This window comes from Musa acuminata, chromosome BXJ3-2 (assembly GCF_036884655.1).
Source record: "Musa acuminata AAA Group cultivar baxijiao chromosome BXJ3-2, Cavendish_Baxijiao_AAA, whole genome shotgun sequence".
Taxonomy (NCBI): domain Eukaryota; kingdom Viridiplantae; phylum Streptophyta; class Magnoliopsida; order Zingiberales; family Musaceae; genus Musa; species Musa acuminata.
Window position 1 is genome coordinate 35,795,397 of NC_088350.1, and position 13,720 is coordinate 35,809,116.

General features: G+C 43.8%; 2 protein-coding genes across 11 annotated transcripts; both read right to left on the reverse strand.

Annotated features, from left to right (window-relative positions):
• Positions 1-979: 979 nt before the first annotated feature.
• Positions 980-9,017, reverse strand: LOC103976667 (lipid phosphate phosphatase 2). Of its 9 annotated transcripts, none has more exons than XM_009391955.3 (8): positions 8,842-9,017; positions 5,194-5,418; positions 5,026-5,113; positions 4,820-4,929; positions 4,616-4,709; positions 2,214-2,402; positions 2,052-2,111; positions 980-1,491 (listed from the first exon to the last, which is right to left on the reverse strand). In XM_009391955.3, exons 2-8 carry the CDS (start codon positions 5,407-5,409, stop codon positions 1,355-1,357), a joined length of 894 nt encoding a protein of 297 aa, XP_009390230.1. In that variant the 5' UTR covers positions 5,410-5,418; positions 8,842-9,017; the 3' UTR covers positions 980-1,354. The 9 variants fall into 9 exon arrangements, with proteins under 9 accessions (XP_009390230.1, XP_064996701.1, XP_064996697.1 ...); XM_065140629.1 differs by lacking the exon at positions 8,842-9,017 and adding an exon at positions 8,658-8,729 and having other exon boundaries at positions 5,359-5,418; XM_065140625.1 differs by lacking the exon at positions 8,842-9,017 and adding an exon at positions 8,658-8,729.
• Positions 9,018-10,386: 1,369 nt separating this feature from the next.
• On the reverse strand, positions 10,387-12,859 carry LOC103976669 (protein PAL OF QUIRKY). Of its 2 annotated transcripts, XM_018822402.2 has the most exons (3): positions 11,576-12,859; positions 11,448-11,481; positions 10,387-11,375 (listed from the first exon to the last, which is right to left on the reverse strand). In XM_018822402.2, the coding sequence occupies exons 1-3, from the start codon at positions 12,757-12,759 to the stop codon at positions 10,734-10,736; spliced, it is 1,860 nt and encodes a 619-aa protein (XP_018677947.2). In that variant the 5' UTR covers positions 12,760-12,859; the 3' UTR covers positions 10,387-10,733. The 2 variants fall into 2 exon arrangements, with proteins under 2 accessions (XP_018677947.2, XP_018677946.2); XM_018822401.2 differs by having other exon boundaries at positions 10,387-11,481.
• Positions 12,860-13,720: the final 861 nt, after the last annotated feature.

Below are 13,720 nucleotides of genomic sequence, written 5' to 3' on the forward strand. Positions count from 1 at the left end.
AGGAGGAAGGCGGCCCAACTTTTTTCCGCACCCCCAAACTCGGTTTGCGGCGGAGCGGCCACCGGGAAGGAGGGCGTCGGCTGACGGTGGCGTTAGGCTGGACTGAACCAGTAGAGGAGGAAGGTGGCCACAAGAGTAGGAGGAGGAGGAGGAAGATCGATGTTCATCTCCAGTCATCGTCTATCTCCCTCTTTTTCGCCCTTCTTCCGCCTTCTGGTACTTCACTATCTTCTTCTCACTCTATCATCAGCGGCAAGCTCAAGCGGCGTTACAGACGACGGCCACGGGTGGGAAGCAGGAGTCCGTGGCGTGGGCGCCGTTGCGCCGTGGAGCCCGGAAGAGACGGTCGAGCGTCGCGGGAATAACTAATCGATGACGAGGTGCGGTCACTGCAGGTGGGAATAAGAAGTGGAAGTCGAACGATTTGGACGGCAAAAAATTATGTTTTCGGGCGTTTTGAAGCCGGACTGGTGTATGGTAAGGTCACGGATGGTATGGTACCCACTGTCTGTGGGTTTAAACAAGCCTGGCCCGGATCGACCCATCTCGGCGGCTCTTGTATCTCTCATTAAATCACTAGCCCAAACGCAAGACTCGAAGGTAGGCGGCTGGGCGCATCTCCATGGACGGTTTCTTCCGTCCGTCTCAGTCACCCCTCGAAGACACTCGCCGAAGCAGGATATGACATGAAGCAATCCGACGCGAAACGAAGATTTCTGTGGGAACAGAGGGCGCGAGCGTCAACCGAAACCGGACATGGAAAGCAGGTACACTGACATTTGGGTAGGCTTACCATATCTCCTCAGAGAGTAAAGGCACAACAAAAGAAAGTTTAAATCTCCACAAAAACGTCGCAATCATACGGTCACCTATGGTGGCCACACTCGAGATGCGCATGACTAACATTGATAGCCGCCATCCCCAAGTATTATCAAAGAACAAAAAAAAAAAAAAAAAAAACTTGAATGATAACTCACTGTGAAGATAAGCCTCCTAATATTATAATGACAATAATATTAACTGACGAGTGCCACATTTTGTACTTTATAAAGAATTACTAGTGAAGGTTGGAGGACTAATACTGGCTGGCTATATCTATTTTGAAGAGGATGATGATTTCAGGATTTCCACCACACACACACCTTGTGTTTTCAAGATACCAAACATATCTGCACTAACTACACGATCCAAGTCTACCATGTGCATGTAGAACAATGACAGAAGACTTATCTCTAGATCCTATACATCTACAACCTGTTCGGAAGTGGCTCATTGTGACAATCTGAAGTGAGATCTTAGCATCTGGGATCAGACTCAGTGTCCCACCACGACAGGGTTGAACCTATATGTTGATCTAAACTTGTTGTCGGGTATAGATGTAACCAGCTTCGGCCTCCAATGACCTAATACTGAGAGGATTTGCAGCATGAGTCATCCGAGTATTACTCTGTGTATCTGCCAACGTTTGGAAATATGCATGCGGGCCCCAACCTGCACAAAAAGAATCAAACGTTAAAAGCTTCCAATGACCAACATGTATGTCAGGGCTATCCTGAATCCCTTTCACAAAAGAAAACATGTAACAAAATGTATTAACTACATCGGCATTTGATCGAACGGAACACACACCATATATTAACTTTCAAGATGTATCATAAGAAATTACCGTGAGCTCATGCACCAGAGTATCAAATCATTGTACAGTGTAATAATGGTGTTTACACCATCGATAATGTATGTTCCACAGGTATCATATAATGAATGTATCCTATAATAGAGTTTCCATAAGCACGCCTGATGTCCTGGACAAGGATAAAGGACATGGCCGGTTGGAAACTGTAGTTGTTTTTCCTAGGGGTTGGTACCTAACTTTTCTTCAAAGAGGGTGAGACAACATTTGACAGTAAAAATCAAGATAATTATGAAGTTCAGCGGGTTAAAATCATTTTCCCTGGCAACACTAAAGATCTCTTCAATCTCAAATTGCTCGAGTACCATAAATCATACCAAAATAGAACAAAGAAAATGAAAGTGAGGGGCTTCGTGAGCACCATTTGCATCATGTGGTGGTGGGAAGAACTGCAGATAACAAAACGAAGCAACTATCAGTCCTGCAAAAAAGAAATGGAAAACAAAGGAAGAGTTATATAATTGGCATCAACAAAACAAACATTTACATTAAATCCATTACGATATAGCCTAACAAAACAAACCTAAAGAACCACCAGCAAACACATCTTGCCAATGATGCCAATAGTCATCCACTCGAGAAATCGCCACAAGAGATGCACAAAGTAGGGGAAATAATACAATGCAGAGTTTTGCAATGTGGCCCCTTCTATCAAAAGCTTGGATTTTCCCTGCAAGGTACCATGAAAGAAATCCTAGTCCTGCAAAAGACCCTGAGTGCACATGGGCTTGATGAGTAGAGTAACAAGTTTGCATGAATTTCGGTGATCAATTTTTTGCGCATTCTCCAATAAGCAACAAGTTTACTGGCATCTACAAAATGTAGCTGCAGAAAATTTGATTCTACAAGCACTAGAAGAATTAAGTAACATAATGAGTAAACAAATTCTAGCCACAAAGCGGCTGACTACAGGTTGTTAAGCTCCAGTTCTTTTGTGGTTCGAATTGTTCATTGAGTTAAAGCTTACTACACATGCATCAACTGAATTTTTAGACATGAATCCAAGTGTATACTAACCTAGTAGAATCGAACATGGTTGGCAGCGCAGCATATAAACATATTTAATCAATTAGAAAATGAGATTGTTTTGACACTAAAAAAATTAGAGCACAAAGAATTTTAACTTAGAACTCCAAGTTTAAGTTAAGTTTCAGTATACATACATCATCAAAATATAGTAGAAATCTATGACATCCATGGGGTGAAAGAATTTAGTTATCTCCCTATTTTTCTATTAGTCTTTCGATAGTTTCCTCCCCCTATTTTTCTATAAAAGATCAATAGTAAAAAAATGCACCACCTTAATGATTTTTGCCCGACACTCCAAATAAGTTTGCAGATCTTCCCTATCAGTTTATAACAAACTCCCAAAGATAAGAATATAAACACTACTTGTGTTTGAAATTTCAACTTGCTGGAGCATAAATCACTTATTATCTGTAGCAGAAATGGAAAAGGAGTGTCTTTGACTTCACAAGTTGAAGTTAGTAACAAAATGATACCTATCAAGTCATGGCAACTAAAACTAGAGGGAATAGGTCTGGCGCCCTTCCTGATCACACCCAATCTAAGTGAAACCACCATTGTTTGCTTGATCAGCTGATTGTGATATGACCCAGCCCAGAACTGGAATCAACCAGGAGTGGCCATGATATGGTCAATTTATTGGCCTTAAACTGGCTGGTAACTGAAACTAAAACAGAAATCCAAGTTGATTCCAGGTGAACCCAAGAAAGAAGATAGGAGAAAGGAAGGCATGGAGAGGAAATTGAGAAGAAAAGAATCTTGCTAGTGAATTTGGAGGATATGAGATTTCAGCATTTGCATTCATGTGAAGCCTTAAGCCTTTTTTCATCTAGCACTATTAACTTAAATAGATTTGTATTGTATACTAAGCATACAACATGCATGCATTTGGTTAGTTCATAATATTATCTTTGAGATTATGAACAGATCAGCTTAATAGAAAATAAAAAAGCATATATGCAGATCAAATTCTAATTCGATAATAAACGATGTTTCAGTACATTAACTGGGCATGCTTTAATTTGTGAAAGAATATGACAAACTAAACCTCAGTATTTGGTTAATCTAATGCATAGTCAAGCTTAATTTACAAAATGCTATTAAAAGAGAAAGATTTTTCTAGTAATAAATTACCATTAAATAAATATCTTCAGATATTCCATAAAGATGCCATTGGTGATGGCAATATCAAATCATTCCATATTGTTCCCGATAAGCTTGTATACAGTTACCAAAAACAAACACCTTGTTGAGCTATCAGGCAAACGAGAGGACCTAAAACCTGTCACCATGTGGTAGTCACAAGAAGCGAGGATTTGAATGTCTAATGCGACTAATAATCATAACCCAAGTGTAAAAACATGTGATCATGCCCACGAAAAGGGCATATGGAGCGATAATTGACTTCAAATTATGATGCATCGACAGTTAGCCCTATCTCACTGGGTCCACCAATACAAACATAGGTGCAGTCCTACACTTGCTCATATACCCAATTTGTTGCAACCAGATCCTAAACTAATACTGCAAAGACGCTCTCAGGATATGGGTACTGACACCTGTGTTGCCTATTTGTTAAATACTATTCACATGGCATGCTATATTCCATGTGAACTAATTAGGGGTCTCACACCTGTGTTGCCTATATTATATTACAGGAAATAAAACAGTGACATTATAAGCGATTGAAGCTACAGATAATTGAACAGTTGCAGAAAAAGTATCTCATGCATGACAAATTTTTTGATGTTTTCTTGAACTTGAGATATTTACATCAGAAGGATAAAAAAACTGGAAGAAATCTCTGTGTGTGTCTAGTCGCATTATCCTTTTCAAAAGTTTCAAAAGCTGAAGATACGATCAAGAAACTATAATGAGTTTTACTGATGCATCACTTACATGAGGAGTGGCCACTAGGAAAACTTTTGTGTCCTTCCTTTATAACATTGTTTTCTCCATTGCATATAACATTTGTTGTGACATTGTCATAAACCTACAGGCATGTGTATCAGCAAATACTGATCAGTTTTATGCAATACACAGTGGTGAATACAGATATGGGTTTCTAGGTCAAGGACTCTAAGGAAATAAATTATAACCCACCTCTTTTCCATCAGGAAAACAGCGCCAAAAGAAGTCAGGTCGAGGTCGGCCTACTGCATCCTTAATGGCATCTGTTATCACCCCAGTAATGAGCACAGAGTACAGGAGACCTGCACATACATGTTGCCAATAGACTGTTTAATCCACCTTGTACTGAGAAGAAAACTTGCTCTACACCTGAAACGATACAAAGATAGTAGACAAACCCAGGATCGCATGATGCAAATCGTATACATCCCTTCTTCTGAAGTAAATTGCAAGAAAGATTACAAAAGGCAAGATAATCCCAATCACCTGTAATAATGCAAATTGTGATGGGTACGTCATCCATAAGAAAGTTATGTAAAATATCAAAATTCCAAAGAAGAGCATACTGGAACAGCCCAAAATGGCACCGTGTTACTTTTCAGTGGGTATTTCAGATCAGTCATCATGTCTCTCCCCACAAAACGATGAAATGGTTCTATAACATTCAATATGACTTCTATTACAACAAGAAGTAGTAGTATTATCCAGTCATGCATGTGGAATCTTGCAACCTTCACCCCATGAGATTGCACCGTGTGAGCACCCAACTGTATATCCGCCATTGTCTTGCCCTGGAATTGACATGAACAATTTCTTCAGCAAAAAATGTCAGCATGGCCTACAAACTCTAGTAAATTGCAACAAGAGCAATATAAAGTGGTTGCCGATGGAAGGACAATAGATGGTCATAGAGTAGTAATACATGGTTCCAAGATCAAGCAAATTGATGCGAATGAAGATGCATCAGTCATATGCATTATTTTGCTGCACGAGAGCAAACCAAGGACGAAACAATCATGCCAAGTTTGGTACAAAAAGGATGCCTTTCTTTCTTGCACCTAGTGGCCTGCTCTCTAGGTTCCAACGTGGGACATGGGATGCCAGATACCTTTCCCTGTCTTCATCAATGTAAGATACATTGCTACCATCGATGCATCCAACAATGCTTTTAAGGAGACGAGATCACCATGACATCAAGGCGAGTAATTAGAAAAAGTAAATAACTAAAAAGAATTCTCCGGTCCTAGACTGGATGGATCATTTACATCGAGAGGAGATCAGGGTTCCGCATGTCAACTCAGCCATTGATGTCATCTCCGCCAAACCTCTACAAGACTCCGCAGTCCCGTGATCATCTTCCCATTGGGTCCCCCATGACATCAGTAACACTGGAGGCAACTTCAGTCGCGGAGCACGGATTCAGTCTCGAGAACACAGAAATCGTTGGCCACCGGTGGGCACAATGATTCGAGAAAGAGAAAAACAAAACAAGAAAATCACAGGAGGGGAGGGAAAAGATGAACGAAGCGGATGAAAGAGATGAACTTGACCTAACGACGACCCCACGAGAAATGAAATGACCTTTCACCTCAGAGCGGCCTCCAAGAAAGGAGAGAAATGGTAGAGAGGAGAGAGGCGGTGTCGAGGCCTCCACTTGGCACTAGGAAGTTGTAGGGAGTGGGTGATGTTCAGATTGGAAGGGCCTCTTTCCTGCGCTGGGGGCCGTGATTGGCTGGAACAGCTGGCCTTTGGAGGATAAGCGAATCAAGAACCAGACAGACAGATAGAGAGAGAGAGAGAGAGAGAGAGATGGGAAGACGGGTGGAGTCCCGTCTCATCCACATTCCAAAGAGAGGGTCCCGGTTTAAATGAGCTTCTGTAAAAAAAGATGCAAGGGTGCAGGGTGTGGGCCCCCAAGATCAACATACATTTGCTACATCAAGCCATGGAACACGAAGAGCCCTCCTCTGTCACATGGATGCGGTGGTCATACAGAACCTACAGTGCCACGCACTTCTTTTGCGGGCACAGCTTGCTTAGTGACTTGGCACCGCCCGAAGCGTTCGATGCAAAACAAAAACCAGACTTTCTGCAGAAGCCGTACGCGCAATTGGGCGTGGTTGCTATCAGCGCGGACGCCGCACCCGATTGCCTCGACCAGGTGTCCTAAGATAGGGAACGCCGTTTTCCCACGCACGAAGGAGAAGGACCCGCGTGGTTGAGACCCACGCACGACACCATTGGTCAACAGCCGCGTGGCCCACACGTGACGGTGAACCATCCACCAAAGACACGAGCCAAATATTTATTTGGTCCATTCTTTGTATGTAAGACACCAAAGGGTACAAAAGAGCACAAATAAGAAACATAATGCAGAGATATCACAGCCACGTAGAGAGCATCCAAAGTGTAGGCTTTACTATTCTAAACAGTAGAAAGAAAGTATCATTCTGAGTCTAGATCCCTGTATCGATCGAGTTATTTATAACTTAACAGAGAGAGCCAGCTTCAATAAGAGCCACTGTCTATGGCATGAAGCCAACCATCCAAGTTTCAGAAAAAAAAAAAAAGTGAAAGAATTAAGTTCTCATAAGAAGGGTTATCCTAAGATAGCAGCTGAAACCTTTAAATTGGTTTGACACAGCAAGGATAAACACTCCAACAACAAGATCAGTATGCCAATGACTTCCATCAGATGATTACATCTTGAAGAATTGCCTTTTTCATGCACTGTGAACCACAAGTGCCACACTAGATTGCAGCACTTGTATTGTGTGGACCTGTTGCAGGTTCAGGATTGGTTGCTTCTGGCAATGCTCCTTGAAATGTTCCGTGCGGCAATTCTAGCAAATTGATACTAGAAGTTTTGTGAGGACTTACCCTAGAAGTACTTCCAAGCATGAAATGTCAAGTGGAATCCCACACCACCTATCACTATTCAACCACAATTTATTGTGTTTGTAGGATCTTTAAGATATTTCCTTTCACCACTAATCTGAACTGACTCACCTTGCTTAATTGATGCATCTATATGTTCCTAACTGTTGATGAACATAAAATATAGCATTTTTGACACATCTGCAACACCTTCAATGCCTTCCTCGTTTTATCCATAATCTACACCGCAAACTTTTCATGAATAGAAAATATAGCATTCTGATCTACAGTCCATAGCTAGGCTTTACAGCATCCAGAGGATGTCTCCATGTCTCAGACTTTGACACCAAGCTCTACAATTAAATTTTGTATCTATATGCCTCAGTATAAGCACCTAGGATTGTTCTTTCAAATAAACTAAAACCCATCTAGCAAGTGGCTCCTTCATTATTTACACTTTTCCTTTATTTTTCAGAGTATTTTCCAACACCAGTTGGTCGCTGTCGTGTTTTGCGCTAATTTTTGTAGCATAATGTAACCTCTACTACCTCAAAAGATCCCAGGCAACTCTTAAGATATTCATGACACAGATGCCACTAGAATTTGATCTTTATCTACTTCACCCTAGGCATCCAATGCTTCAGTAGAATTTGAACTCACCTTCACCTAGCAGCTTTATACAATGACCATAATGATGAGCTTGGCCAAAACATATACTAACAATTTCAATAATTCGCAGGATCAATTACATATATTTGAGGCTTCCGCCAAGGCAATCTTGTGGACGAAGCTTAAGATTGTTGTTTCAGATTGAAAAGCTGACCTAGACGCATTTTTCTTGTCGTTGTCACTTCCCCTACTAATACTAGCAAGTTTAGTAAATCGCTCATTCTGCTGATCAGATTGCACCAAACCAATGGTTGCTTATGGTTGAGGGTATCACCTTAGGATGAAAGGTATTCAGCAATGAGTCAAGAGGGGATATTTCACATAAACACTTAAACCCCAAGAAGGAACGAACGTCTCAGACATCCAAGTTAGGGTTTCTACTTTCTATCAACTGCAAGAAACTTGTGCGACGACAATAAACTGACAAACGATGGTTCGACAACCAAGAATCCAGCATTTCTTGCAATTCCTGCTGCAAGCTCACCCAACCAAAACCTATCAACAGATGCCACTCGTTTCCCTCCCTACTTCTCCGATCCATAGTTAAATTGAAACGGAAGAGGAACAAAGACTTGGTTCATCTTCACCACTACAATAACCCACTCAAGAAATCAATCGTTGAAAAGAACAGGATTTAAAGAAGGGAAACCAGACAACGAAAAGCTTACCAAGAACCTTGTGCTCGAACGAGATCGCACACCGCAACGAGCGTAGGAGGCTCTTGGATGCTGCCAATTAGTAAAGTGGAGCGGAAAGCAAAGGGAAAGGAAAGGGATGTTTCTGAGTACGCTCAGCGTTCCGAGACCAAGACAAGCGACAGCCACAAAAGGAGAGAGACAGCAAACGGAACGGGGAGAAATTGATTTGACGAGGCGGAAAGAAGAGCGCGCTCATAAGAAGCCCTCCGTCGGAGTTCCTCAATTGGGTTCGTCGCCTTCGTCGTGCACACGGAGCCCAATGGGCTCAATCAGAGCCCAATTGGATGGTTTTATTTATTGAATTAACTAGTGATGCCGATGAAAGGACTTTAAGATCAAAAGTAGTTTCGATTGGAGTCCATGAATTATATATATATATATATATATATATATATATATATATATATATATATAAAGAGAGAGAGAGAGAGAGAGAGAGAGGTCATTTATAAATACAATGTGAAGGCATGAATATCGAGTTTGAATATGAATAGGACCAGAAGATGGAGCTTTGCATTATATATGAATAGTGCCTACATAGGTCATAGTTAATGGAGCATTCCATGTTATCCCTCCAAAGCTGCTAAAAGAACAGCAACAAAAAACATCTACCAGAATAAGGGCAGAACTGCTGCAAGCCAAGTCCAATAAGTATTCAGCACATGAACAACAACAGAAAACATCTACCAGAATAAGGGCAGAGCTGCTGTAAGCCAAGTCCAATAAGTACTCGGCGTTTCTCCATCGCATCCCCAAGTGCAAGGCAGAATCTGAATGCATGGTATGGTATACAACCATGCCTTACAACTTGACCTTCTCCTACAGGAGTGAGAACAATTTGATACCTCACCACAAGGGATAGCTGCATCAAATCAGGTTCTCTAGACAACAAAAGTTTGATATAGTAGCTTTTTCATACAAAACAGTAGGATGGATAGTCCCAATTAGACTTCTACTGTTTCTTCTTGAACTAGGTTTGATGTTATACAGAACACAAGTGATTCTTCTAAAGCTGGATTCACCCTCCAACAAAGAAAGAAGAAAAATTTAAACCATTAATATTAATTAAGCTGTGATCAGCTCCTTATTTATAAGGTTATACAGATAATAAAAAGAATGCTTACTATCTTAGAATCTTGCTGCCAGCAATGGCATAGTCAAATCACATAATGTCAATAACAATTAAAGGGCAGATCGAACATAGGACCTTCTTATTTGAAGAAAGCAAATCAGAGTAGTTAAGCAACTAGTGTTTTTGTATAACTTGGACCAACCCACATCTACAAATTGCAAGGATTGAAAGACCATAGATTGTGAACAAAACATCAGAGCATGAAGCAACAAAGAACGGCATCATCTCATTCGAGGGAATAGCTAGTCTAATAATCACATCATTATTACTTGTCAAGTAGATAGGAGCATAATTAGTACGAGAACATCTCATTCAAAAGAGAATAAAGACAAACAAATAATATTTTCTTCTCAAAAAAAGTAAAATTTCTTATATACAAGAAGTTCAATCAAGCAGTGCTGTAACTTTATTCTAATATAACAATAATAATAGCAAAGCAGTCTTCTATTCAAAGAGAAAGATACTATGACACCATGACTCAAGGAAGATCCCTGAAACTATTGACAGGATAAACACGAGCATACATACATTGCCTTTATTCCTATCACAAGAACAGACATACAACACAAAGACACACAAGCCAAGCACTAAACAACATATTAAATGAGAACACACAATTAGCATGGTTCATAAGTAATAAGATTGCCAAAGACAATTAAGAGCTTACTGCAGATCCCTTCACCTCCACCCAAAGCCTTTTTCTTTCTATTACGAGGGGACAGACCAGTGTTCATGATGCTCGGGATGCGTTCGAATCTTCGGAAGCAGCCACATCAGGAATTACAGTTGTGGAGCTCATTGTCTGATACTGCAAGGTGTGTGCCGGATGTGAAGAGGCCTGAGAGTAGTACATCTGGGGATGCCCAGAAGCAGCAGCGACTTCATAACCATAATTAGCCATTGCTGCAGGGGACTGAGAAAGGTGGGGTTGCTGCATTACATGATACCCTGTTCCGGCATAGGCATGAGCTTGGTTGGAAGGTACAGAGATCAGTTGTGGCTGCAATGCAGCAGGTGCAGGTCCCGGGGCAGCTGCCCTGTACAAACTCGGCGGCAAGTCAGGCTTCGTCGGAACTCCCGGAACTGGCACAGCCAGCATTCCAGATGATGGTACGGAATTGGGATCCGCCAAATTGGGCTGAACTGCAGCCAAAGGATATGGCACGGGGTGACCAACAGGCATGTAGTACAATTGAAGCTGGGGGTCGAATGGATGCGCTTGCGGCGATTGCTGCGTCGGATGGGCTGCAGTAGGGTAGTAGGAAGGCATGGTGGCCGCTGGGTGGTGGATGTAGTGGGGATTCCTGGGAATGAACTGTGGTTGCTGTTGATATAGGTGGGGATGGAATTGTTGCTGCTGGAGTTGCTCCGTCTGCATAACAGGTAATACATGACCGGGAGCATCAGTAGGCAATGGATCACGATAGCTAAGATCAGAAGAGACCTTCGGATCAGAATTCGGATTCAAGTACGTAGGCCTGGATGAAGAATTCAGAGTAAAATTCATCAAATTTTCAGTAAAAGCCACAACTTTTTTGACATAAAAGCGCCAAAGATCAAGAAAGACGATACCTTGACGCTGGATCCAAGGCGGTAGCACCGATGTGGGTGGGTTTTGGAGGTTGCGGTAGCTTACGGAGCCCAGCGTGCTCGGACCTCTCGTCATCGGAGAAGACCCTATTGAAGTTTTGAGTGGCGGAGATGGTAGGAGAGGAAGCAGAGTCAGTCGGGAGAGGGTTAGGCGGAGGTGGCCGCTGGGGTGCATAGATTGGTTCTTTGAAACCCTCGTTAGGTCTCTGGCTGGTGGCCGAGTCGGGTGAGAGGCGCATGTGGGCCAAGTGGTCGTCAAGGCCGGCGATGCGGTGATCCACGGGGCGGTCATCTGTGGGGACAGGGATAGGTGGGAGATTAGAGAGGGATGGAGCCGAAGAGGTGGACCCGAAGGAGGAAGACTTATCGAGCACTAGCGAATCGGGGACAGAGTGAGCCTCATGGCCATGGCGGCCGAGCTTGCACGACGAGTCCGGGCGGTGGAGACCGAGTTGCTCTGGCTCCCGGTGGGCGCCGCCGCCGCCGCTGCGAGAGTGAACGGAGGAGTTGTCCTCGAGGCCGAGGATGCCGTTGATGGAAGCGGAGTCCGCGGAGAAGTCACGGGGGAGGCCATCCATGCCCATGCAGCCAATCGCGCTATTGAGGGCGTCGACGAACCACGTCTCCGACTTTGACTCGTCCAACAACGACCCGATCGTGGACGAATGCTCCGACTCCGGCATCGACGGGAACAGGAACAGCCGGAGTCGGGGGGAACGGGTCGAGCCGCCGGCGCCGCCGCCCGCGGCGGCAGAGATGCGATCGAACTCCTCGATCATGTTCTCGAGGTCCTCGTCGGTGGCGACGGAGATGAGGGAGTCGAGGTCCTCGTTGGGGAGCTGGTACTTGAGGGAGAAGGGGAGACCGCCGAGGAGGTCCCGGGAGAGCTTGGCGGTGAGGTCAGCGAGGGAGGAGTTGCGGTCGACGACGACCATGCGGGTCTCGCCGCCGAGATAACAGAGGGCCCTGTCGGTGGGGCGGGGGACGATGCGGCCTCCGTAGCTGCACATCAGCCGGAGGCGCGACGACATCGCCGCGACGGCAGACGAAGAGAACGGTTCGTCCCAGGAGTCGCCGCCTCGAGAGCGAGGGGAGGAGTCGACGGAGGCCGCATAGCCTGGGGCGACGCCTCCTTCGGAGATGGCCGTCGCCGCCGGTTCCGTCATCGCAGTGCGCGAGGTGAGGAAGGGATCGCCCAGCCCGGATCGAGTCACGGAGATTGGGGTTTGGGGTTTGGGATAGGAAGGGGGAAGAAATGGGGGAGAGAAGTTGTGGGACTGAAGTTACGTCCGACAAGTAGACGTGGCGCACGTCAACGGGGCGATGCCAGCGGTGGGGTCGCGTCCAAAATCGGAACACGGAAAAGGTCTTTCTTTTCTTTTTTCGACATTTAATTTCTTTTTATTGGCTCCCGTAAGTCCAATTCCCAAATGCAACAGCCGTCCGATCCGACGGCTGGGCTGGAATCCAAAAGCCTTAATGACCGCTCAACCGCGATAAGGTCCCAAATTCGAGCTCTCTTTTTCCTGTTTTAATGATTGCTACTGCATTAAGTTTCCATCAAAGCCAATGTTTTGTTACGGACAGTAGTAATAACAGCATGGTTTTTCGATGAGTTTAATTTCAGGGAAAGTTAGTTGTTTGGTGAAATAAAATGCATTTAATATAGTATATAATGGAGTGAGAGACCAGAAGAGTTGTTCCAAATTAATGGTGACTGAGACCGTCCACCACGCTTCAGTTGCTCTCTCAGTAGTAATATAAGCTGGAAGTCAAGGTGGGGAAGGTGGCTTCTCTCACTTCCTTGTGGAAGTGGACAACTGTGCAAGCCAATCTAAATATAATCTTTGGCCATTTGACCTCTTCACGATGGGGGGAAACATTAATCTTTTATATAAGTCGAGGGGAATATTGACTTGCCTTCCATCTTAAGCAGTCCCCTCTTTTTAACATTGCTGGCCTACTTTGCAAGCTTGCTTTTAAAAGCTTCACTCTCACTCATCATCCTTGAGAAACCAACCTCTTTCAGAGAGGAGTCCTCGAGTGTGTTTGGGTCACCAGGCTGAACTCTCTCTCTCTCTCTCTCTCTCTCTCTCTCTCTCTCTCTCTCTCTCTCTCTCTCTCCTG